Source organism: Panicum virgatum, chromosome 1K (assembly GCF_016808335.1).
Source record: "Panicum virgatum strain AP13 chromosome 1K, P.virgatum_v5, whole genome shotgun sequence".
Lineage (NCBI taxonomy): Eukaryota > Viridiplantae > Streptophyta > Magnoliopsida > Poales > Poaceae > Panicum > Panicum virgatum.
The window spans coordinates 11,160,656-11,186,803 of record NC_053136.1 but is presented as its reverse complement, the minus strand read 5'-3'; the positions used below and the strand labels follow the sequence as shown (position 1 = coordinate 11,186,803).

General features: G+C 47.1%; 5 protein-coding genes and 1 long non-coding RNA gene across 13 annotated transcripts; 3 read left to right on the top strand and 3 right to left on the bottom strand.

Annotated features, from left to right (window-relative positions):
- The first annotated feature begins 1,773 nt into the window (after positions 1–1,773).
- LOC120694690 lies at positions 1,774–4,329 on the top strand. Of its 5 annotated transcripts, none has more exons than XR_005683601.1 (4): positions 1,774–2,177; positions 2,256–2,400; positions 3,692–3,735; positions 4,195–4,207. XR_005683601.1 is itself a non-coding variant. In XM_039977900.1 (4 exons), exons 1-4 carry the CDS (start codon positions 2,090–2,092, stop codon positions 4,312–4,314), a joined length of 387 nt encoding a protein of 128 aa, XP_039833834.1. In that variant the 5' UTR covers positions 1,805–2,089; the 3' UTR covers positions 4,315–4,329. The 5 variants fall into 5 exon arrangements, 2 of the variants coding, with proteins under 2 accessions (XP_039833834.1, XP_039833826.1); XR_005683598.1 differs by having other exon boundaries at positions 4,117–4,207; XM_039977900.1 differs by having other exon boundaries at positions 1,805–2,177; positions 2,256–2,390; positions 4,195–4,329.
- Positions 4,330–8,405: 4,076 nt separating this feature from the next.
- On the top strand, positions 8,406–8,774 carry LOC120652587 (uncharacterized PE-PGRS family protein PE_PGRS54-like). The gene has a single exon (XM_039930456.1). The coding sequence runs from the start codon at positions 8,406–8,408 to the stop codon at positions 8,772–8,774; it is 369 nt and encodes a 122-aa protein (XP_039786390.1).
- A 655-nt stretch (positions 8,775–9,429) lies between these two features.
- On the top strand, positions 9,430–10,929 carry LOC120694676. 4 transcript variants are annotated; one of them, XR_005683596.1, is made up of 4 exons: positions 9,430–9,450; positions 9,548–9,626; positions 9,766–10,599; positions 10,724–10,929. It is a non-coding gene; the product is annotated as an uncharacterized LOC120694676 (long non-coding RNA). The 4 variants fall into 4 exon arrangements; XR_005683594.1 differs by having other exon boundaries at positions 9,548–10,599; XR_005683597.1 differs by lacking the exon at positions 9,430–9,450 and having other exon boundaries at positions 9,457–10,008; positions 10,093–10,599.
- Positions 10,930–11,176: 247 nt separating this feature from the next.
- On the bottom strand, positions 11,177–14,933 carry LOC120694666 (mitochondrial carrier protein CoAc2). Its single transcript, XM_039977863.1, has 7 exons — positions 14,654–14,933; positions 13,239–13,324; positions 12,942–13,149; positions 12,587–12,713; positions 12,317–12,501; positions 12,119–12,238; positions 11,177–11,631 (listed from the first exon to the last, which is right to left on the bottom strand). Exons 1-7 carry the CDS (start codon positions 14,810–14,812, stop codon positions 11,494–11,496), a joined length of 1,023 nt encoding a protein of 340 aa, XP_039833797.1. The 5' UTR covers positions 14,813–14,933; the 3' UTR covers positions 11,177–11,493.
- Positions 14,934–16,068: 1,135 nt separating this feature from the next.
- Positions 16,069–17,905, bottom strand: LOC120694657 (thiamine phosphate phosphatase-like protein). Its single transcript, XM_039977852.1, has 3 exons — positions 17,419–17,905; positions 16,996–17,331; positions 16,069–16,873 (listed from the first exon to the last, which is right to left on the bottom strand). The coding sequence occupies exons 1-3, from the start codon at positions 17,572–17,574 to the stop codon at positions 16,460–16,462; spliced, it is 906 nt and encodes a 301-aa protein (XP_039833786.1). The 5' UTR covers positions 17,575–17,905; the 3' UTR covers positions 16,069–16,459.
- A 2,205-nt stretch (positions 17,906–20,110) lies between these two features.
- Positions 20,111–20,386, bottom strand: LOC120652578 (transcription initiation factor TFIID subunit 11-like). The gene has a single exon (XM_039930444.1). It carries the CDS (start codon positions 20,384–20,386, stop codon positions 20,111–20,113), a length of 276 nt encoding a protein of 91 aa, XP_039786378.1.
- Positions 20,387–26,148: the final 5,762 nt, after the last annotated feature.

The window sequence follows — 26,148 nt, the reverse complement described above, 5'->3', positions numbered from 1 at the left end:
TGACACCATTAGATTCATCACACCTTGAAGTATTTTTAGGAATTTTTTTAGGAATTTTTCATTTTTTGAATTCAAATTTAAAATTTGAATTTTGGCCGGTTGGGTACCGGCCGAAACCGAAACCGGAACCGGTCAAACCGGACCGGTTCCCACCGGTTAGGTTAACCTTGGTTTGGAGAGCTAAACAATTTGTGAATTTGTGTTTGGTTTGGAGAATGTGCTAGAGTATTTGTTCTGTGAGTATCTGTGTGAGATAGGTAGAGCGCTATGGGAATAATAACAACCTTGCCATTTTATTAAAAAAATCTTCCCTAGAGCACACCAGAGTTCCCAAAAGTTTTTGAACAAAAAAATTTGGACATTTTTTTAACACTAATTAGAAGTATTAAACATAGACTAATTATAAAACTAATTACATGGATGGACGTAAAATCGCGAAACAAATTTATTAAGTCTAATTAATCCGTCAAGCACGACATTGTCTAATTATGGCATAATTAGACTCACTAGATCCGTTTCGCAATTTTACCCGGAGTTATGAAATGAGTTTTGCCATTAATTCACATTTAATATTTTTAATTAGTGTCCAAATATTTAATGTAATAGGTGAAATTTTTTTGGCGGGAAACTAAACGGGGAATGAACAAACAAACTACCATTCACGCAGACACTCACGGCCTGTTTCAGCATTGTACAGGAGTCAGTCACTTTGTTCGGCAGCTCTAGTAATCTCCGGCCCAATAGTATTTTCCTCTCACACCACTCCAGCACCAGCTTCCAGCCACCAGCCAGCCAATAATATTTTTCTCTCACACCACTCTAGCCACCAGCTCCAGCTCCAGCCCAGCGAACAGAGTGTCAGGCTTGTTCACGCACTGCTTCAACTGATGGACACAGAAGGTTTTTGAGATGAATCTCTCAAGACCACAACGCAAGGCGGTTCAATTTTCTCAGGATCTCAACCATACAAACTCTGAAGTACAGACTGCAAAGTCGAAACCTTGGCTTCTGCCAGTCGTCAGAATTGTGAGCAGTAGAGGCAATTTCTACCAGTACACAAAAGTTAACCGCACACGTTCCGACAATTTCAACTGTAAAATGTAAAACCAATTTCGACCAAATCCAGAACCACGGTACATGCTATACATCCATAGAGGCAAGGAATCTGAATTTTGCAAGAATCTGACCAAAATCCAAGATGCCGTGTTGCCACTCGCAAGAATCCGACATGGTGCTAAATGCAAGGCATGATAGATTCTTGTGCTTATGGACACATACATGTCATAATCTGCAGGCTCAAACCACACACGCTACAGCTACCTATGGCCATAGTAAATCCCTCACTTATTACTATGCAACAAAAAGTTGGAACAAACAAGTAGAAACACAAGCTTGGCTGTTCTGAATGGTTAGCCTGTTTAGTTGGGAAAAAGTTGTTGATTTTGGTACTGTAACACATTTCATTGTTATTTGACAAATAATATTTAATCATGGACTAATCTATATTATAAATGATGAAAGAATTGGATACAATTCTCACTCATATTTATCCAGCCATTCCTCCTACAAAACACTTTTTTAAGGCCCACATGACAGAGTTGGGAGTGTTTGACAGGATTTGTGAAGCCCAAAACAGTATCAAAGAAATTTTTTTTTGAAGGAAGTATCAAAGAAATTGATTCCGCCTGATTCTGTAATTTTTTTTCACCACGCCGGCTCCTAGCCCGCCCCCTGTACCCACGCGAGTCCGCCCGCCCCTCCCCCGCGGTGATTTCGCGACGCCGCCAGCTTCGCGACGCCGACGCCGACGCCGCTCGCCCCTCCCCCCGTCCCCCGCGGTAATTCTGCGCGCGCCGTCAGCCTCGCGACGCCGTCTTCCCCGATTGACCCCCTCCCTCCCCTGTGCTCGCGACGCCGCCTTCCCCGATGGACCCCGCAGCAATTCCGCCCCCGTCGCGCCTCCCACGCCGCACCACGTGACCCTCCGTCGCGGCACCGTCACCCTGCCACGCCGCCGCAGCCTGCAACGCCGACTCCCCGTCGCAGCACTGTCACCCTACCACGCCGCCTGGAGGGAGTCAAGTTCAGGATGACAGTCGAGATCCCGCCGCCCGATGACTTCAAGGTGATGAAGAAGTCGTGGGAGGATTTCTACTCCTCCGAGCTACTCAATAGCAGTATGAACTGGTTCCTGTATTGTATTTTCTTGATATTCCCTGCTAGGTGGAGTTGGGATTGACATTTGCTGGTATCAGGGAACCCGGTGAGGAAGATAGCGAAAAGGCCGGACACAATTGTTGTCTGTGGTGTGCCGTCCAGGTGGTTTGCGGAAACAAGAGTATCATCCAAGCCATCTACACTGGTCATGCACACAATTTTCTCAGCACTAGGTAAAATAAGGTGGGTTTTGGTGTTCTCAGAATTTGTTTGGCTCATAACCCAGTGCCTGCGTTTTCTATGGGCTACAGCTTAAATGAATTAGTGATGTAAAAAATGGAAGCTGCCAAAGCCTGAAGTCATCTAAACTAAATGGACATGATCTGCATTCGGCCTCTTATAAAAATCTAAAACACTGTTATTCCTTTTTCGATTCAATTTTGTCCGCCTCAGCAGCTTCTTGTTTTGTTTGTTCTCATGTGTCTTATGTTATCCTGAAAAGTGCATACTGCTACTGAATTGATACGCATAGAATATCTAAGTTTTGCAGGTAGCTTCCTCAATGTGTTATTATTAGTTCATTTTTCACATATTGCTTTCTATACAGTGGTAGTATGATACTTCCCATGTACATCAGCAAATATAAATTTGTGATGATTATAATTCATATATGAAGCATATTTCTAGATCATAATTAGAAAAGAAATTACAAAAAACATACTTCTCGATAAGCTGACAAGCTTGCCCTTTGCATAGTGATTTCCTGTGAATTGGCTTCATTGAAGCTGTGGTACTCTGATCTTCATATTTCATTAGTATCTGTATTCATATAGTTTTTTTTTCCCTTACTAGCGTTGAAGGTACTTTGTATCTGTATAGTTTTTTTTTTTCCTTACTAGCCTTTAAGGTACTATGATAATTTTTACTCTGTTAGTACTAGATTCTGTAGTACATTTTACTATGTACTTATGCTTGGATTCTGCGTCAATTTGTTAGTCCAATTCTTATTCCTCCTGGAAATAGCATCTATTTGAATCCTTACAAGAATCTTGCCTTCGAAATTTGCTTCCTGATTAGTGGCAGCAACATGCCCGCGAAGTGTTTGTTGAAATGCTAGAATACATCTGCTTTCAGATATTGCATACGATTGCATTTGTTATATAAAACACAAATGCTCATTGTTTTGATATTGCTTAGACAATTAAAAAATCAACACAGATCATAGACTAATTCGTGTCTTGCATATATAATTTGGTTGAATAATTTTTTAAGTGCCTTCCTACACAATTCATTGTAGGAGTAGCTAACCTTCCTACACAATGCATTGGAGGAGAAGATGATAGATGCCTAGAGTTTTTTATTAATCTATGTTGAACAAATTTGAAATAAAGGATAAGTTGCCAATCATTAAGTGCAAAGTAGATCTTATATTTACTTAATTTTCTTCTAGGTGAAAAAACAATTAGATCAAAAAAAATGTTATGCTGGGATCAAACATTGCTATTTTTGATATTATTTTTTCTTCTTTTGGCAGATCATAGGTTTTTACATTGGACTTTTGGAAGAGTGGACAGAAAGGTTTCTTAAATGTCATTTATTCTGTACATTCTTTTACAGTCAAGATCGCATTTTTGCTTTCTGTACTGCATATATAGAATCCTATTCAAAATGTTGGGCCTATCGTCACAATAATCCCATTATAAGTTTGATCAGTGGTTCATGTTTTGCTGAAATGGACATAACTGATAATACTCTATTGATTCATTGGCAGCAAGTTCGATTTGCATTTGTTTGTTGGGATTCTGATGTTAGGAGGGAACTAATAAGATGTAGCCTATTGGTTCACAATTAGGTTTTAATCATATAGATGAATTTCTCAGTAATCCATTTTTTTATCTATAGAATTGTGAGTTTTATGTTTTCTTTAAGTGAGTTCCTTTGAAAATATTTGTTTTACAGCAGGGTCTCCCTTCCCCTGTTGATTTTAGTAATATTTACATCCTTCCTGAGTTCGGGCCCATCCTAAGCTTTGATCAGGTGGTTCAGGAGGCAGAGAAGGGTGGGTTCAGCCTGCCCAGCTTGCCCGCGAACATGGTCGAGATGGCCAAGAGCGTTAGGATTCAGAAGTTGCTGCTGCTCAGTGTTAGGAGAGAATAATGGCTTGTATTCCTCCAACCCTAGAAGGGTGGGTATATATAATACCTATCCATTGGCCTCTAGATGGGCCTCTATACACATGGGCTCAATATACTCCAACACCCCCCGCAGTCTGAACTACCGGCGTAGCGGTGTTAAAGACTGGACAACAAGAAAGCCAACACCCCCCCCCGCAGTCTGAACTACCGACGCAGCGGTGTTCAAGACTGGACAAGAAGAGAGTACAAATAGAGTACAAAGGGCAAATACCCCCCCCCCCCCCCGCAGCCACAACTAGCCACCGGTTACGTTGAGGCTGGATCGAAACTCCGAGAAGGGCGAGGAGGGCAGCCCCTTGGTGAAGATGTCAGCAAACTGGGAGGTAGTCGGGACATGGAGTATCCGAACATCGCCGATTGCGACTCTGTCGCGCACGAAGTGTAGGTCGATCTCCACGTGCTTCGTCCGCTGATGCTGGACGGGGTTGGTGGAGAGATACACGGCGCTGACGTTGTCGCAGTAGACGAGCGTGCTCTTGGCGAGCGGGCTGTGGAGCTCCGCCAAGAGCTGTCGTAGCCAGGACGCCTCCGCTACGCCGTTAGCGACAACCCGGTACTCCGCCTCGGCACTGGAGCGGGAGACAACCGGCTGCCGCTTGGACGACCAGGAGACCAGGTTGCCGCCCAGGAAGACGGCGTAGCCGAAAGTGGAGTGACGAGTGTCCGGGCAGCCGGCCCAGTCAGCGTCGGTGTAGACCACCAGCTCAGCAGAGGGCGAGCGGTGAAGCACCAGGCCGAGGTCCACAGTGCCACGGACGTAGCGGAGGAGACGCTTCAGCGCAGCAAGGTGTGTCTCCCGGGGATCATGCATATGGAGACAGACCTGCTGGACAGCGTAGGTGAGGTCCGGCCTGGTGAAGGTGAGGTACTGCAAAGCACCAGCCAGACTCCGGTAGGCAGTAAGATCCACCACCGGATCACCCAGATCAGCGGACAGCTTCGCCTGAGTGTCGACAGGAGTGGAGCAGGGCTTGCAATCAGTCATCCCAGCCCGCTCCAGGATATCGAGTGCGTACTGCCGCTGGTGCAGGAGAAGACCAGACGGGCGAGGCTCAACATTGACGCCCAAGAAGTGGTGGAGCTGACCGAGATCCTTCATAGCAAACTCCTGCTGCAGAGAGGAGATGACACTCTGAAGCAACCGCTGACTAGAGGCTGTGAGCACAATGTCATCAACGTAGAGCAGCAGATAGGAAGTCTCATCCCCACGGCGGTAGACGAAGAGAGACGTGTCAGACTTGGCCTCGGTGAACCCCAATGTCAGCAAGAACGTGGCGAACCGAGAGTACCAAGCCCGAGGAGCCTGCTTCAGACCATAGAGAGACTTGTTGAGCCGGCAGACCATATCCGGACGACTCGAGTCCACAAATCCCGCTGGCTGAGAGCAGTAGACAGTCTCTGAGAGAGTGTCGTGAAGAAACGCATTCTTCACGTCCAGCTGGTGCACAGGCCAAGAGCGCGAGAACGCAAGCGAGAGGACCGTGCGCACCGTAGCGGGCTTCACCACTGGGCTGAAGGTCTCATCATAGTCCACACCAGGTCGCTGAGTGAATCCCCGGAGAACCCAACGAGCCTTGTAGCGCTCCAGTGTGCCATCAACCCGACGCTTATGCGTCCAGATCCACTTGCCAGTCACCACATTGCAACCAGACGGACGCGGCACGAGGTCCCACGTCTGGTTGGCAAGAAGGGCCGCGTACTCCTCTTCCATCGCGCGACGCCAGTGAGGATCCGCCAAGGCGTCGCAGACAGAGGAGGGTACCGGAGAGACCCGCGGCTCTCCCTCGGTGGCGGAGAGAGTCGCGGCCTGAGACGCCATCCGCCGAGTCACCATGGGATGGATATGCCGAGGATCCCGATGGATGACTGGCGGGTGGTATACCTCCGGCTCGGCTCGAGAGAGAGCCGGAGGAGGCGGCGGCGGCGACGGATCCGGCGTCGGCGTCGCAGGAGCCTCTGGAGCAGGAGGCGGTGCCAGTGTCGGCGCCGAACGACGCCGGTACACCTGCACCGGCTCAGCGTACCGCTGCGGTGTTGGGTCGGCGCCGAGCGACGCCGGTACACCTGCACCGGCTGAGCGTACCGCGCAGGTGCAGTTGAAGGCACCGGGGCCGCACGTGGCGCGGCGGGTGACACCGGGTCCGCGCGCGGCACGACCGGAGGTCCGGGGACCACTCGTGGCGCGACCGCGGGCACCAGGGCCGCGCTCGGCGCAGTAGGGATCACCAGAAACGGTGCCGGCGTGCCGGGAAAACCTGCAGGAAAAGGACAGACAGGTAACGGTGGCTGAACCACCGGGTCAGTCGGAAACAGAGACTCCAGCTCGAGGTCAGGAGAAGGTGTAGAGGAGGTAGAGTAGGAGAAATCCGACTCGTCAAAGACGACGTGTCGGGAGATCAGGACGCGGCGAGAGGTGAGGTCAAAGCATCGGTACCCCTTGTGGTCAGGGGAGTAACCAAGGAACACACAACGAGTCGAGCGGGGCGCCAGCTTGTGAGGAGCAGTGGCGGTGGTGTTAGGGTAACACGCACACCCGAAAACCCGAAGGTGGTCGTAGCGAGGAGGGGTACCGAAATGAGCGTGGTGTGGAGTGGGAGCAGGAGAAGCAGTGGACGGAAGACGGTTGAGCAAGTAGATGGCGGTGTGGAGGCTCTCAGCCCAGAAGCGCGGGGGCAGAGAAGCCTGGATCAGAAGAGTGCGCACGACGTCGTTCGTCGTGCGAATCATCCGCTCAGCCTTGCCGTTCTGAGGAGAGGTATACAGACAAGACATACGCAGCTGAACACCCCGAGAGAGGAAGAAAGAACGGGAAGTGGAATTGTCGAACTCCCGCCCGTTGTCACACTGGACGGCCTTAACGGTGAGGCCGAACTGAGTGGACACTCAGGCAAAGAAGTGGAGGAGGGTGGGGAAGGTCTTAGACTTGGCGCGCAAAGGAAACGTCCAAGAGTAGTGCGAGAAGTCGTCGACCACCACCAGATAGTACTTATAACCAGAAAGGCTAAGTACAGGAGAGGTCCACAGGTCACAGTGAATAAGGTCAAATGCATGCGTCGCATGCGAAGAAGAAAAAGGGAGCCGAACATGACGACCGAGCTGGCACGCATGGCAGAGGGGCTCAGCAGGAGCCCTAGTACCAGGGACATCGGTACTACGACTGAGCTGAGCCAGAACGTCGCGGCCAGGGTGACCAAGACGGCGGTGCCAGGTGGTGGAAGACGGCGTCGCGGCAAAAGCGGCAGACCAAGACGGCCAGGGCGAAGAAGAAGGCGAGAGTGGTGCAGCGGAAGAAGGAAGGCGAAGGGTGTAAAGGGGCCCGTGCTGTCACACCGGAGTAGCGGACGCCTGGAGGCCGAATCCTTTACAGTGAGACCGGAAGAATCAAACTCGATGGAACAAGAATTGTCAGCCGTAAACTGACGAATGGAAAGAAGGTTATGAACCATCTGAGGAGCAACTAGGACATTGGGAAGACGAAAAGAGCCAGGAGCAGAATCCACAGCGGTTACAGGAAGGCAAGACCCGTCACCAACCATGATGGAAGAAGGACAAGAGGGGTGTGGGGGTCGGACAGAAGAGAGGATACCGGCATCTGGGGTGGTGTGGAAGGAGGCACCCGAGTCGGCTATCCACTCGGTGCTGACCGGCGGCGTCCGCCCCATGGCGCTGAAGGACTGCACCAGTGTGGCCTGGTCCCACCCCCCAGGCCAGGTCGGCTGCTGGCTGGGTGGAGCGGGTGAGGCCCAGAACGGCGCGAACAGGGGAGCAGCAGCGGCGAGCATGGCCGCCGGCCGGGGCTGAGGACGAGGGCCCCACCCCTGCGCGGCGGGTGCGACGGCCTGGGCCTGCGTGGCGTGCGCGGCAGGCGCGACAGCCTGCATAGTGTCGAGAGAGGCAGCGGCCCGCGCGGGGTCCCTGGGCGCGACGGCTCGCGCGGCGTGCGCGGCGGCGAGGGATGCGGCGGCCCGCGCGGCGGGCGCGACGGCGGCCACAAAGGCGGCGGCGGCGGCCAGGTCTGCGGGCGCTACGGCCTGAGCCTGCGCGGCGGGCGCGATGGCGGCCACAAAGGCGGCGACGGCGCGGCTCGCGCCCTGGAGCGGAGGAGGTGCCTGGAACAGAGGAGCAGCGGCCGATCGGGCCGGGCAAGACCACACGCCCGCGGCCGTAGCAGACGGGGCCACGGGGGCGGCCGGGGAGGGGGGGCCACGCGCCCAGCGCGCCCGCAGGAGCAGCGGCGAGGGAAGGACCCGCGGCGCGCACGGCTCGCGCGGCGCCCGCGGCTGCAGGGGCTCCGGGCGGCGCGCCCTGCTGCTGGAGGTCGGTGCAGCAGGGGCACGCCGCGGTGTCGAGGGTGGGTCCGCCCAGGACGGCCATGGAGGAGAGGGAAGACAACAGAGGCATGGGAAGCAGAGGAGTCGCTAAAGGCAGAGCAGGCGCGCAGGCGAAGCAGAGCAGCCGCGCGCTGCAGTGGAAGGAAGAAATGGGAGGGGGGGCGCGCAGGAGAGGACGCCGGAGTAGAGCCGCCGAGCAGGAGGTCGGCGCGGACCTGAGGCGGCGCAGGAGACCGCGGCTGGGCGGGCCGGCGGCGACGCGCAGCAGAGGCGCCGGCCAGCGGCGGATCCGGCGGCGCAGAGGCTCGGGCCCGCGCGGGCCAGCACGCGCGCAGGGCCGGGAGGCGGCAGATCCGGCGGCGGCGCGGCGGCGCGCCGCAGAGGCGCGGGCCGGCGGCGGCGCGCAGCAGAGGCGCGGGCGAGCGGCGGATCCGGCGGCGCAGAGGCTCGGTCCGGCGTCTGATGCGCCCCGCAGAGGCGCTGGCCGGCGTTTGCAGAGGAAGGGAGTGGAGAGAGGGAGAAGAGGGGGAGCTGCCTTCGTGGACCGGCGGTGGTGGCTCACCGGCGTCTCGCCGGAGGCACGCCGGCGACGGGAGGTCCAAGGACTCTAACCCTAGGCTGTGGTACCATGTTAGGAGAGAATAATGACTTGTATTCCTCCAACCCTAAAAGGGTGGGTATATATAATACATATACATGGGCCTCTAGATGGGCCTCTATACACATGGGCTCAATATACTCCAACACTCAGATACCTGGAACTGCAGGTAAGCTTTGCCGTGTTCTCAACTTCTCATTGTTGATAGCATAAGTCTGTACGGGGTTCCGCTGACATGAAATTGCTCCACTGGTTGGGTGTGGAAGGCGTCGGCCTGGCCCCTAGGTCCTGCCATTAGGCCCTGCACGCTTCTCCGGAACAGGATGCTGATTGATCCTGACAGAGGTAGGTTCAACTATTTGTTTTCACCAGTATTGTGCATTGATATTGATGATTGTTTGTCTGTATGGTTTTGTTCATGTGTTCCGTGGGATATGTCAGATAGTTATCTGTTATCGATACATGTTGTGCGACATTTGCACAGGTTCATAAGAGGAGTTTTGGTCAGAGTTCGAGTTGTATGCAGCGGATATGTTGGTAGGAGTAGTTATTAATGTAGCTTTAGTTGGCATGTTGGCACCATACGTTCGATTCAGTGGTGGATCTGGATCACAAGGTCTCCTTGGCCGTGTAAGGTATGCTTATGATGCCCTCCCAAATTTACTTTGCTTTGCTTACGGATGGTGGTATACATATCTGGATCAGAAGGTCTCCTTGGCCGTGTAAGGTATGCTTAGGATGCCCTCCCAAATTTACTTTGCTTTGCTTACGGATGGTGGTATACATCTAACAATTTTTTTAATTTGTGTAGGATTATACATGGTGCATCTATTATTGGATCTTGGGTAAAATTTTTCTTTAACCATGGTTGCTTGCAGTTTAAATGTGATCGCTTTATCGGATTACAGAAGCTTAAGATATTATTTCATTCTCAAATAGTCCACCTTGTCATCAGCTTTATCGGATTACAGAAGCACGAGGGTTTGTTATTTTCCTTCATGTAATATTTCTTTATTTTTCTTTACATATGCTCTGGTACCCAAAAGTATAATTGCGGATTGTTAACACATCATTGCCACTGAAGGATTCATTTTCAAGTTTCTTGTGTTTGATCAATCCAACAATTTGGCGCAGAGTTGGCTAATCTTATCAAGCAATGACAAGCCTTGTATCTGTAAGCTGTCCAACCTAGCCTGAAGCTCTTGGTCAAGGTGAATTGAGCAGAAGGTTGCTCCATTTCCAGCACCTTGCATACGATTTAAGAGTGCAATATTCCATTGTCCACTTCAAGTATCAATTGTGCTACCATTGTGTACAAGTATTTACCCCTCCATATTCACTGATAAAATATCTTTTATGCCATAATAAGTATCGTGCAGCTATAAATATTTATTTCTGACAATATTAACATGTCATATTTGTGAATATTGATACATGTGCAGGTGGGCTAATGAAGAAGATTTTGGTGTACCCAGAGGCTGAGTGAGAAATATGGATGGATCTTGCTACATTTTTAGACCATATTTTAAATTCTGGTGTTGTATCAATTAAACCATATTTTAAATTCCTGGACCAAGTTCATACGTTGGCTTTGGTATAATATTTTCTTGAACTATTATTATTGTTAATTTTATTATGTTAATATGTCTTTTAGGTGTTGACATATATATTCTTGATCTGTCCACTTGGTGAAACTCTTACAACCATAGAGTATATTATGTGCCTCCGTAGAGTTGATATAAAATTAGTTTCAAACACGTGCCTAGGCACGTGCATAACCACTAGTTAGGCTTAAAAAATTCATCTCGTGCTAATCAGTTAGATTGTGTAATTAGTTATTACGAGTACTATAGATTTTTTTTGAAAACTAAACAGTGCCAGGTAGAAACAAAAAGTTTCTGGCTTCCCCCCAAGATCTCCGATTGACACAAGTTATTCAATTATATACAGAGTCTGTACAGGGTGGAATTCCACAAAGAATCGGTAAATCTGCAAGGAATTCTATTCCTCCTGTTAATACGCCAAGGTTCTTCTTGGCATCATCTACCTGCTTATACGTTTATTGATTGTCAAATTATTTGTTTCCATTGCGTTGGAGAAGCCTAGCAGCTATACGGTGATGCAGCTCCAAGAAAGAATGCTATACTACAATGCCTTAAGAATGTTAAAGGCAGAAAAGAGCATCGCAGCACCGAAAGAGTTAAAACTCATTCTAACTAGAGGGGATAGGAGCTGCATCACTTCGTTCTTCTGTCAAGACTGAAACAGCAGTTTCCTCCCTTGATGGAACTTTAAGCCAAACTTTCATCGAGTCATAAACAGTAAATCCTATGGCTACTGATGGCACCACCTGTGAATGAGAGTGTGTAAGGTGTATGTTTTGACATTAAACTCAGTGTTTTTGCTTTACTAACTTCAAAAAAAAAATGAGACAAACATTATGTATGCAGAACGTGTAAGTCATAACTATCTATCAATCAATATACACGTGAGGCACTTTATTTTTTGGCACGAGCACAGAAAGGAAATGAAAATACGCTGATGTGTATTCAATCTAAAATACTAGTAAAGAATGATCACACAACAAGAACAACAGGCCTTGATAAAACATTCTATTAACTTCACTGTTCAGCTGAAAATTAATGACATAATGGTGCAAGTGTTTAAATGAAGTAAATACTTTGGAGTCTGGTGAAAATACATATCATAACTTCTAGTTTATCGAAAGTCAAGTTCTACAGTCAGGACAATGAAAATTCAGTGTTTCTGGCAGTTATTTTTTTTAGAAATGCACAACTAAATAAACTTTTGATGGCACAATAAAAGAAATATCTCACCTTCAAATAGTTGATAGATAATCCGGAGAATAGTTGTCGCCAACCTTGCTGCTTTGCTATCAAAACCAGGCTTTCAAATGTTCCTCTCCCCACAAGGCTGGATGATGAAAGGGCCTGAACCTGAAAATGGTGTGTCACGTGTTATCATTTTGAACATATCAATGGTTTAGCGGTCAAATGCTATGAGCAAAACTATACCTGCATTTGCCGCCTAACAACATCAAGGGGGTATGTTATTGTCTGTCCTACCAAACCGGCAACTGATCCACAACCAAGTTTTGCTATGATATCTTTCCTGTGCTCTTCAGGAACATGACTTTTCATCTTCTCATAAAAGTAGAATTTAAGACCAGAGTAAGGGAATATTCCATATAATGATGGAGCTGCAGAACAATAAAAAATAGTTAATATAGGCGAGTGCATTAGAAATTGGCCTTTAGAAGATAGTGAAATACAATATATGCATACCCATGCCACGGTATATGCCTTTCAATCCATTTTGTCTGTATATTGTTTTGACACAATCCATAATCCCTTTGTAAACCTGTTCAGAGGGCTTACATTCTCTGAAACCGACATTCACTGCACCTTTTACCTGCAGAGAGGACAAGTAATTAGAAAGGTACTGAAAATCAGAGGAAACAGATCATATATTCATAAAAGTACTAGATATATTCTACCAAACACAGCAATATCAGTAATAATGCTAATCAGATCAGAAGATCATTGTTTGACCCAAAATACATCAAAGGCAACTTAAAACCCAACAGAAGAAGTGTGGGTTTCCAGTTCAATGATCGACGCAACAAGCATTTGGACAAACCTGATAAGCCAACTTTGTGCGAACTAGATCAAGAGGGTATGTGCATATGACAGCTGTTCCTCCAGCTATCGATCCGGCCACGAGATCAAGAACAGGCCCTTGCTCAACATTAGGAAAACCAAGAATGATCCACCGCCGGTATTCTTCATAGGCCATATAATGCAGAGCTGCATAAGGAACAATTCGAGCAACACTAGCTCCATTACCCCTAAGGAAAAACAATTCAAAAGTCAAGCTCAAGAGTGCAACATGTATTGACAGCCAACCATCTGCCATGCAAACTAGGAAGAGGCCAACCTGTAAAACCCTAAAAGACCTTCTGTTCGGTAGATTGTTCGGAAGGATCCGATCAGTCCAGAACCATGAAACTCAGCTCTTCCTGTCTGAAATCTCCAATAGAATGTCAAATATCAGCTGGCTACTTAAGATTACCAGCAACATAAACACCCAAAAAAAATCAATATTCTTTAGCTGTAATTTAATCGATCAGAATTCTGTTAATTTAGGTTACTTAGATTTGCACATGGAACACAATTTTATCTTTTGCATGGAAACCCCAATTGGAGTCCATTTTGCACCATTGATGGTCAATTTATGTTCCATTCTTTCTTCTTGACACACCACCGTAAACAGTCATGCACACGCACAAAAGGTACTTCTAAAAGAACTCTGGCCATCAGCCAAACTAGCAGTCAGTTATATGTTGATATAAATGCCACTGGAAATGTTTTCTAGGCTATAACACACAACTTACTTACTAAAAGGGTTTTTTTGCAGTTACATAATACTTCACCTGGAATTATTGATTTCCCTCTTCTTCCTTCCATGTTACATAACGCAAAATCTTGTATCATCAATTTCATAATAACAGGGTAGCATGTGCTTGGGAAATTGGGAATATAGACAGCTCACCAAAGAGAGAAAATCAACATCTAAGATAGAATACTCACCCACAAATTGCTGGAAACGAGTGCATCAATGAAAACGTTTCAATTTTATTCCTTCCAGCTTTGTATTTTATCATACATTCCCATCAGTAACCACAAGATCCCAAAACCAAACAGACTCACATTTGAGCTCAACCCGAATCTTAATTCATCAATGGAGGCATGGAACAGGTTTTCAGCCCAGCAATTAACTACTTGGTCGAAAACTCGACCACCTTCGCAAAATCTTTCTTGTCATGTATTCTTAAATTCACAACATGCTGGATCCTATCTCTGTCACAAAGAATCTGCTACTGATTACAAAGAAGCGATTCTGAACCTGATACCTCTAGCAAACTGCAACCAAACAGCTGTCTCATGACCACAGAAGTTGACCCACCGACAACACGTAACATTACTAAGCATTTTAGAATGACTTGCAAGGTCGTGCATTATGCTGCCAGGAGCTCCTAAGTCCTAAGACAGAACGTACACCTACAGTGTGGCTACAACCATTCGAGATTCAATGATCACGCAACTCGCACCTATAAGAAAAGACCCGAGAACCCTCGACCGTCTGCGAGCAAAGGATCCACCGCTCGAGGACGGCCGCCACACGGAGCCGCGTATCTCGCCTCCCGGCCCGTTCCGCAACAAGGTCAAATGTGCCACGAGAACATATTCGGCGAGAGCCCAAGATAGCCCTCCAATCCGTCAAGGATTCTGCGTCGCCATCCTCTACAGGGTACAGAACAATCTGTTGTTGCTTCGCGGGATCGCGGTTACCTGGAAGAGGATCTTGACGCGCTCCAGCGGCGCCACGGCGGTCTTGGCGACGCCGCCCGCGACCCCTCCGGCGAGGAGCTCCCGCACGGCGAGCGGCAGCACGGCGCCGCCGACACCGCGGCCGCTGGTCTCCGCCGCCTCCCCTGCCCGCGCGTCCATGCCCCGCCCCCGCCCGACGGCCCCTCCCTCCCCTCTCGCGCGCGCGGCGGCAGCGGGAGGAGAGCGAGGAGGGGGAAGAGGAGAGGCGGCGTCGCGAATTGGAAGGTGGATGAAGAGGGGAAGAGGAGAAGGGAAACCGGGGGGAAATCGAGGCGGGCGTGGCTGTTTGCGCGCGGGCCCACATGTAAGCAGATGGGGCTGGGGCCACGCGGACGCGGCGGCGGAAAGCGAAGGGGTTGTGATTCTTCTTCCTATACATTGGTTGTGATTCTTCTTCCTAGAAAAAAGACAAAATTTTACAAGTTTTTAAGAAATACAAGAAGTGCATGATGCAAAAAAAAAGGACAGTGATACGATACAAATACATGCCAGAAGCATATATGGAGATGATGAGAAAGCAGTGATGCAAGGCAATTCTCTGAACGAGGAATGTACACTATCAGGAAACTGTCTACTAATGCTCTCAGCTCTCTCAGCTCTGTTCTGAAAATGTTATAGCTAATCATATGGTACTGGTGAAAAAACAATTCCCCAAACGAGGAACAGTAACAACAAAATTTCTAGTTCTCTCCATCTCTGCTCAAAATGTTTTATCCTAGCAGATGCTAGTTCTTTGCCCACAGCCGACCGCCCGACCGGGGAGAGGAACGCACAGCCGCACAGGCTACCTTCTTCAAGAAGCAAGTAATGTTCCATCCATTGAATGGTTACATGGAGTCTAAACGCATATTCAGGTGCAATTGAAGCATCGTTCATTGCTAACACATGTTGTCATCATCAGATGACTCTACTCTGTTAGCCTGTTAGGTTCTTCAGCAGTCAGCACCATTACTAGTTCGCTTCTCTTTCTTCCGCTTCTTCTTTTGGCGTTTCAGGTGCTTCTTGGCTGTCCGCTACTCGGCTGCTTTCAGTTTCAGACTCTCCTCCCTCCGTAGTTCGAACTCAGCCATCTCTTTCATCTTTTGGTGGTCAGCATCCATTAGTACTAGCTGGTCCTGCTCTCTCCTCATTTGTCGATACTGTAAAAGGTAAGGATGTTTTATACGGTTATTAAACAGATCCATTGTTTCCATACTTCTAAAGATTTTAAATAGCAGGGGTAAATGATTTAGTGGCTATCTTCTACAAAGGCTATACAAAGCTATAATAATTAATGGAAGCTATTTCATTTACCGATTTTAGAAAAACTATGAAAATATCCAAATGCACAGGGCACACAAGCTTAGGAATTTTATGACCACAAATACTAGAATACATGTTGAACAAAGCAGCTGTTTCATTTTGAACGAAGACACAGTTCAAACAGATTATCTGTGCTGTTTTAACACCTACATATGCAGCCAGTTGTCAACAGCAAGGCTTCCATTTTGTCAGATTATCTCACTCAAAATTACAGTTAAATTACAGCAACACCTGCTTCCTTATTCAATAGACATGCTCTTAGAAACGAACAACATGAGAACATGTCTCATGTTTGGCTCTGGATGGTACAGTATTATATATCATGGTACACACTGAAAGGCTTTCAGTTTGAGGTGAAGCAGCAGATGCTGCAGGCAGAATCCCTGCGTCATCTCCAAGTAAATCAATGGAGGGTTCAGGGTGGAGTAGAGTTATTTGCTGGCACGCCTGCCTTGGCCCCACCGATCAGTTGGGCACGCGGACCGCCTGCGGGAGGAGCGCCGCCTCCTGACGCGCCGGCAGCGGCAGCGTGCGGCAGTCCGGCACGACGGCGCCGACGACGACGTTCGACGTGGCGGCGGGGGCCTCGCCCTGCTCCGCCGCGCCGCGGGCGATCTCGGCGTCGACGATGCCGAGCAGCACCCTGGCGAGGTCCTCGAATCCGTCCCACCCGCGCACGGCGGCGGCCGGCGGCGAGGCCGCGATGAGGTCGCACACGGGGTACCCTGCCCGCGGCATCACGTAGTCGCCCTCGCGCAGCTTCAGCGACGGGCAGTAGTCGCCCCGGCCGTCGCCGAGGTACACCACGGCCCTCCTCGGCCGCCTCGCCGCGGCGGCCGTTTCCTCTTCCTCTTGGAGTATCCTCTCCATCACCTTGCCCTGAAATCAATCGATCAATCAATGGTCGGCGTCAGGGACGGACGACGGAGCTCCGGCGATCCGGCGATGAAAGAGCAGGAGGCCGGCAGGCAGCTGGTCGGCCGGCCGGGCACCGTATGTACCTTGCACATGTTGGGCGGGCAGGATGGGAGCGCGCACCCGTGGCCGGCGGCGGGGGCGGCGAACTCGTGGTAGGGGCGGATCCTGAGGCGGCCGGCGGCGTCGACGCTGGCCGGGTTGGTGTCGGTGCCGGAGAAGTAGCCGGCGAGGCCGTGGTGCGCGAGGACGGCGTCGATGAAGAAGGCGTTGGCGTCGCTGAGGACCCGGAGCTCGCACCCGCGCGCGTGCGCGGCCCTGATGGCCGCGGCGGCGTGCGGGGACAGCGGCGCCGCCCGGAGGCAGGCCCGCACGTCCTCCGCCGTCCTGCCCGCCGCGTGCAGCTCCCCCATCATCGCGTCCTGATGCGGCCATGGTGAGGTTGGTGATTGCTCGGCGGCAGGATCGATCAGGGAGCACGAACGAGCTGAGGATGCGTGCGTGCTTACGATGGCGTGGTTCCAGGGGAGGTGGCGGAGGAGTTCGTCGAAGCGTTCGGTGGCGCCGAGCGCGTCGACGACCCAGTTGTCGCTGTCGCAGTCGACGATGGTCTTGTCGAAGTCGAACACCACCAGGGGCGCCCCGCCGTTGGTCGCCGCCGCCATTGTCGTCGCTTGCTGCCGCACTACCTTACCTGCACCTCAGCTTCGGAGATGAGGACGTAACCAGCACTAGCTAGCTAGCAGCTGCCTTGTTGCGATGGCTGGAATGGAACTGAATGGTGGCGACCGCCATTGGTGCGCGACGGTATTTATAGAGGTGGGGGTCAGGGAGGGAGGTGACGCCGCGACACGGCCGCCATGGCCATGGGAGGGGAGTTGGGAAGAGGACGGCATCGCTCGCTCGCTCGCCGCTAGCTATTGCGCGCTGATGGCGTCCGCATTATCGCGCGGCGCCGACGTCGTCCACAGGGCCGGCTGCTAGAACTCCCTTTTCGATCGGCCGATTAATTCTGGCGCCGGATTAATCCGCGCGCGGCACGGGATCGGGAGGATTTGTTCCCGCGAATATTCTCGTTCGTAATTAATTTGGGGGGGGGGGGGGTGGGGGGTTGATTAGCCTCTCCGTGCGTTAAGCTTTCCCGCCACCGGCCGCTTCTTACTCGCAGGCGGTTATAAGACCGTCCACAGCGATAGGAGGAAATGGAGGAGTAAATCTACTGTTTGACACTGTAGATGCACTGTTTGGCACTGTAGACAGAGAGGGCGTGGGAAACGAGGCAAGAGCAAATTTGCTCTTGCTCTTGCCATTGTGGACAGCCTAACGGCCCGTGCGTGGCAGTCCCAGATTTCAGGGGGAAAAGGCCGCAAGATCGGTGTTGTCCACGACATGTCGACAACCTGCAAGCTTTGCTCTGTTCCTCTGTTTCAAAATATAGATTATTTTAATAAAAAAATATATTTTACTATATACTCCCTCCATCCATTTTTATAAGGCATAATATAACATGACACGGTCTTTTAGATAATACTTTGACTATTTATTTATCATATATTATATCTCTTATGGTTATAAACTTATAATCATTGTAAAGTATATTTAATTACGAATCCAATCATATAAAGTTTATATTATAAAAATAAAAAATTAATAGTCAAATTATTGGTCAAATATTGCAAAGTTTGAATCTTGATATGTGTCTGCGTCTCATAAAAGTAGATGGAGGGAGTACGATATGTATCGAATATTATGTATATGAAAATTCTAAAACGAATATAATCTAGAACGAAAAGGGTACTTACAAACTGCTACTCCGGTTTTTCTTTTTTTTTTTAAGATTCCTACAAAGGTTTTTCACGGACTCCAAGCTTTTAGAGGTTTCATACGAACTTGCATTGTCCAAAAAAGAAGATTGACTTAGAACACTTCTAAACGTCTCTACAAGTCGAAACAGAGGAGCAATATATATTACTCCCTCCATCAAAAAAAAATATAAATCTCGCTTCCTGAGAAGTCAAACAATTTCAAGTTTTACCAAGTTTATACAAAATAGTATTAATATTTGTGTTCAACATAAGTATCTTTAGATTAATCATGTAATATACTTCTATACTACATCTATTCAGAGACACAAATGTTAGTAATTTTTTGAATAAATTTAGTCAAAATTAAAATAGTTTGACTCCTCGTGAAACGAGATTTACATTCTTTTTGGGACGTAGGGAGTATATATGAGCAACTACTTTTGCAAAGGTTTTTCAATTTGTATGGACTCGAACACGATATCGCACTTAGTGGATAATCCGTACACCTCCAATCTTTTTTAGTTCAAAATATTATACTAATTTTTTAAAATGATACTTATCATATTTAAAAAAACTAATATAATATTTTAAATTAAAAAAATTGAAGATGCCTCTAAAAATCACCCCCATTAGCACCCTGGTCACACTCGATCCGGACTGGCGTGACGTTATCCAAGTCCCAGGCTCCCAGCTACTGTTTGCGGTTCACGATTTGGTTCGAGGCAATTACCTATGTGCCATTATAAATTGTTGCAATGATCTACATACCATCCAAATTTTAGAAAGTTCCCCTGCACCCTTCATGGAAGTTTCTTTTACCCAGGTGCCACTCCCGTCAATTTTCCTTGTAACAACAGTTAACTTGCATGGGAAAAGACGATTTTGCCCCTAGTTGTAGAATGCAACATATTTTCATGTTTTTACCTGTGTACCACTGTTAATTCTGCCAGGCATATTCTACCATATTCTGCCAGTGGAGTAATCATGTATATTCGCTGGCTTGCGGTTGACCAATCGATTATCTAATACTCCCTCCTTCCCCGTTTATAAGGCATGGTGGAACATGACACGGTCTTCTAAACAACACTTTGACCATTTATTTATCATATATTATATCACTTTTGATTATAAATTTATAATCATTGTAAACTATGTTTGATTATGAATCCAATCATATGAAATTTGTATTATAAAAATAAAAATTTAATAGTCAAATTATTGGTCAAAGATGAGAATGTTTGAATCTTGATATACGTGTATGCCTTATAAACGGGGAAGGAGGGAGTACTAGAGATTACTGAGAATACGAAGACCCAACGAATTTCTACCGCTATCAAGGCAATGTAATTTACTAGATACGAGCGTTGAACAGGCAAGGCATAATGAGGCACGGACTTCATCTTGGCGAGTCGGGGTCGCCGGTGCTGGAGGGGAGCTTCTCGAGGTCGACCTCCATCTGGTCCTCCTCATCGTCCTCGTCCTCCTGCTGCTCCCTCTGGACCCGGCCCTTGGCCTTGGCCGCGGCCGCGGCGAGCGCCCGGGGCCGCGGGCCGCCGCCATCGTAGTCGTCGGGGTCGTCCGCGGGGCCCGCCGCGCCGGCCTCCTCCGGCGGCGCCGGCGACTCCGGCGGCGAGTCCTGCTCCTCGACGGCCGCCTCGAAGGGGTCCTTCATGGTCGACGCGCGGCGGTGGCGGTGGCGGTGGATGGGCGAGCTGAGTCCGATGCGAGTGGCCGGAGGCACGGACGTCACGAGAAGAGGAGAGGGCAAGGGCTGGCTCGGGGAGCCTCTGGACTCTTCTTTGAGCCTTTTACCTACATTGATGTTGTCACTAGACATTGATGTTCACAATACCTATTTTGCAATATTATATTTTAATTATATGATGCGGGTAATTTTTATGTGCGCATATACATGATTACTCCTCGTACAACCTGGCAGAATATGACTGGCAGAATTAACAGTGGTACACATGTAAAAACATGAAAATATGTTGCATTCTACAACTAGGGGCAAAATCGTCTTTTCCCATGCAAGTTAACTGCTGTTACAAGGAAAATTGACGGGAGTGGCACCTGGGTAAAAAAAACTTCCATGAAAGATACAGAGGAACTTTTTAAAATTTGGATGGTATGTAGATCATTGCAATAATTTATAATGGCACATAGGTAATTGCCTCATTTGGTTCTGCCTCGCTTTTGTTGGAACGAGAGCAAAGCGAAATGCGCCTCGTGCCTCGTGCCCGGGTCGGGCCACACGCCAGCGACGCCGTGGCTGAGCGACGAGCTGGTGAGCGTGGAGGTCGGAGGCGACGCACGCGTGGCGGCTGCGTGCGGCCGGCAGGTGCTGCCCCGGAGCAGCAGCCAGCAGCCGATCGAGCTCCTGATGTCGGACACGCCATCAGATGCCTAGCCCACCATTGCTGCCTGCTGCCTCGTCACGGACTGGCAGGCAGGTAGTGCTGGTAGCAGCAGCTACTACGGCTACGAGCCGAGCATCGCCGGCATCCATGGATCCAAATTATCTAAATTATGAAAATAATATAAGTAAACTTCTACATTTATATCTAAATTATATGCATCTACCATTATAATTTACTTTAAAACATCATAAATCTATATCTAAATTATCACTTTTTATACTAATATGGAAAAAAGTAGAGTAGCTCTTCTTATCTTCATCTAAATTTGCCTTTGAAATTATTAAAAAATAAATAATCTATAGTAACCCTCTAGTTTTGCGTTTAAATTATGTACCTCTAGTATTATAAGAATATAGTAACCCATAAACATATATCTGGATCATTTACCTCTGTTATTGTTATTTTAGAAAAAAGCTAACTCAAGGTATATATGCACGATGCGTGTCACATTCAAGCTACACATATAAATGTACGCAGCATATTATTTCCATGCTAATTTGTTTCCCCTCTCACGAAATGTTCAAACTAGACTAGAAAACTCTGGTGTAACTAACCCTTTAGTAACTTCTTCTCATACCCTCTTAATGGGAAACGTACTCAGACACAGTCGCCAAAAAGAGACTAGAAAACTCAGATTAAAAGTCCGTGTAAAAGTTAGTAAGATTTTTAATAGCATGCGGTGATAATTATTCATAAAATTTTAACAACTTTTTGTCTTGAAATTAAGAGTCAGTGTAAAAGCAGGGGTTGATTAAGGGGCGCACAAAATGATGATTGTAACTTGAGTTTGTCATGTTTAGAGTCTATTTGGATGGACTAAAGTTGAGTTCTAGACTTTAGCAACTTTTCGCACTTATAACTTTGCTGAAACTTTTGAATCTTGACTAAAATTTGGCATACCGCCTTGTTAGCAGTCCCGTTTGGGTTGAGTCGTGCTAACTTTAGCACTTTAAAATATTAGCAATCGGATCCAAGCACCTCCTTAATCAGCCAGCAAAGAAACCCTTGCAAGCATCGATTCTGCTTCTCTCGACAGTCCGTTGTGTCGACCGGATGATCGATCGGGAACTGATCTGTAACTGATGCCGTACAGGACAGGTGGTTCGAGATCAGGGTTTCTGAATTCTGATGCGGGCCCCCTAAGATGCGTACGTCGTCGATCGCCTCGGTATATAGCATGATGCGTGGAAATAGTAGAACGTAGCGTGGACAATTTGGCATGGAGCCATGGATCGGATGGATATATTGCTGGCGACAGTCGCTCGCTTCATCAATGGTTATCCACGACGGATTGACGACGTGCCGTCCGTAGCCCGTAGGGAATATATGCGCCGATGCAAGAAGAGGATGATCAGACGACAGGCAATGAGATGGAGGTACGTACAGTTCATTTTGCAGGGAATATATACGGGGTCGATCGTTAATCCTTGTCGCGCGTCGCTTCCCAAGAGAGAACGTACACGACTACACTTGCACTTTCATAGTACCCATTATTATTATTATTGTACTTCCACCGTCCCAATTTTTTTTTGTAAATCTCACTCCCAAGAAGTCAAACAAATTCAAATTTAACTAAATTTATATGAAATATTATAATACCTGTGTTATAACATAAGTATTTTTAAATTAATCATGTAATATATTTCTATATTACATCTATTCGGAGATACAAATATTAGTAATTTTTTTTTTATAAATTTGGTCAAGACTGAAATTATTTGATTTTTCGAAAAACGAGATTTACATTCTTTTTGGGACGGAGGGAGTAGCTCGTTGCTCATGCATGCATGATGCTCCCGTTATTCGACACTCCGCCGTTGAGGTTTTCTAGAACAAAAAAAAAAGCAACAGCCACCATGCCCCTTAGATGTTAATCCGATGGCCCGGATTGAAGTTTGCATGATTTGCACGAAGAGGTTGGTTTGCACCTAATATATTCTCACTCTATACATGTCATATATCTACCTGCTCAACAGCTTGGAGGCTGCTGCTACCACAATTGAATATTAGAACATCTTTTAAGCTAGAAAGCCCCCTCGCACCTTTGTTAAGCTATCAAGATGTAAAGGAGAGGAAAATGTCTGTTGATATCGATATGCTTATTTAACATGATTGCTATTCCAGTGAGGTCGGACAGCACAACGATACTATTTCGCCAGCGCAGTTGATAGACGTTTCTTTCCCTTTTTACCATCCAAAAATAACCAGAAAAAAGGCCTAAAATGCAGAAGATCTCCCGGCATTAGTTAGTGAACCTCTTTCTGGAGACAGTGACTTCATATATGTTGAGGAGTTTTGCGCTTTGTGTGGCATTTTTCATCTCATGACCTGACCTAGAAAGTATACAATAATGAGGGCTTGATGGTGAGTGCATTAAGGGGTGGTTAGGATGCCATTCTTTCAGTGCCTCAATCGGCCACCACAAAGTTGGTGTTAAAATTAAGTCGAGTCCACCAAGATCAATATTTTAGACCAACAAAATCGCTCTCCCACACCATTGAAAAGTAAACTAATTGTAAAAGATCCTTTTTGGAGTTCCTTCATTCAAATAATTATGCATGGTAAAAGAGAAATTAATTGGTAGATAATTTAGATGCATGCCATGTAACTTGATTCCCATGGATGATATGCACCAATATTACTAGAAGACAACAAAAGGAACAGCTCGCCCATTGTTCATTGCATGATTATTGTTCACTTTGGTAGTTTGGTACACCCTGATATTTGCACTCCCGTTCCATCCTCTTCTCTTTCTTTTTTTTTCAATCAAACAAAGAGCTCGCTAAAAGATGGGGCACCATGGATACGTCCATGTAGTGAAGCAATAGAGCACAAGTGGAGCGAAGATTTGGTGTTTCTCCTTTTCTTCCCATGATAAAGAGTCGAGCTATCAATATGGAGCTGCTTTAACAAACCTTTGGTTTAACAATGCCACGCACCATGCGGCCGGAGATCTAGAGCTGAGCTCACAGAGACCTTGGCAGGTCATCCACCTAGCTCCTTGGTGCACTGGTCAATGCTGTTTCTGCTTCCCTTCTTTTTCCGGTGCGTGACAATGGCGTCGATGAACGTTGAAGGTGGTTACCAAACCAGAGGGGCACCTGCGGTGACACCACGACAAGGTTGACGGCAAAGGTAACACTGATGGTAGCATGTGTAGTGGTGGAGGAGCCAGATTCTTGCATTGAGGTGGGAAATATAAAATATTTTTGTTTGTATGCAAAATGTTTCCGAGAGCTACATATTCACATTCATCCCTCTCATTTATCATGACAGAATTTAGACTCGGGACTAATGCTCTCATTAGTTCCAGATCAAAATTTTATGGATGCCATAACCTTTTTAGTCCTAGTTCGGTTTGGTGTTAAGAACTGAGACTAAAAGTAAACCCTTTAGTCTAGGATGGTGTTATCAACCGGAACTGGCTTTCCTTCATTTCTTATCGGACTTGGTAGGAAAACACCTAAGTAGCATTTTCAAGTGTCAAAACATTTCTCCCAACTAGTGCGACGAGAGAAGAAAATTTGCAATCTCCCTCAAAAATAAATGTTTCCAAACAACGTGACCTGTAAATTGCACCATTGCCCTCCCTTTAGTAGGATAAGAGCACATAAGAAAAGGATTGATACATTTGTTTTTTCATGATATTTGGGCATTTTGATTCCGATTGCGATGGGTTGCGCGGTTGCTTTTTTCTATGGCCACGTCCCACGGGGCTTGGGTTTGCTTTCCAATCATAATCTCTACTTTATACACGTGTTGAGATCTCCATCAACCGCTAATTAAAATTTCATTTTGAGCTGAAATTAACTTTTCCAAAACCCGGCCCCAAGTATAATACGCCGATGTCCAAAAAAATGCAATTATGAGATTCATGCCGATATTATTTCTAGTTTCACCAAATTATAGTAAATAATATTACATTTATGCCTCCAAATAAGTTTATAGTAAAAATTTATTTTATAATAGTACTTAGTATTTTGATCATAAATGTTTTTATTTTTTTATATAATTTAGTTTTTTAGACTTTATATAATTTAGTTAAAGTATCAAAAATGAGATTTGTATTTTTTTATGGAGGGGTAGGATAAACTCGGTCCAATTAGTTTTTGAAAAAGTCCTTTTTGCCTTCCTGAACTTTGGGCCGAGTCCGCTTTTCCTCTCTGAATTTTGAAACCGGCCGACCAGCCTTCTCGGACTCCCGAAACCGGTCGCACGACCTCCTTGAGCGGGTTTGAGGGCGGTTTTACTATTTTTCTTTTATGTTTATTTTAATTGAATCTTTGAAAAATCATAGTAAATCAAAAAAATTATAAAATAGAAAATTTAATTTTGTTGGACTCCATATGAGTAGATATATGCAGTGAACATATTATATGGTAATGTTCTCTTGTCCTGAACATTCTACAAGACCTGTTTCCCAATGCCCCACTTGGTAAATCTCACTTGTTATCTGGCCATCCCATTTTTGCTCTTCTGCAGGGGGATATTTCTCAACCTTCGGACAAGGGCTATGTCTCTGAAGCAGGCTTAGATGGTATTGGAGGAACAAAATAGCAGCGCAGCTCCAACCCGAGTACTAACTGGCCAAAGACCAAGGATGCTGGACGCTATATCCTGTACTGTTTAGAAACAAAAATCTTCTTCAAGCCATTCTAGTAGTAGTCGAGGCTTTCGACTATTTATCCAGCAGTAGTCGGTTTATTTGATTGTCAACACATGCAAAGACAGATTAAGCTTTTGTGAATCGTGATGGAACCGATGTATGGTGAGTTTACCTGCCTTTGAGAACAGCTAATTCTAGCTTAAAAAAAAGAACAGCTCATTCTCTGTTTTTTTTCAACAAAGTGCTGGTCATGATATTGTTCCTGTGTCGACTGGTGTGGCTGGTAACCAAACCTGATGCCTGACCAGATGCTCCTCAGCTCTATTCAGACGTTAGAAAAGTAGAAATGACCAACTATTCAGAATTTCGTACTGGGTGACTGGTGAGGCAATAGGTTATTCCCAGTCA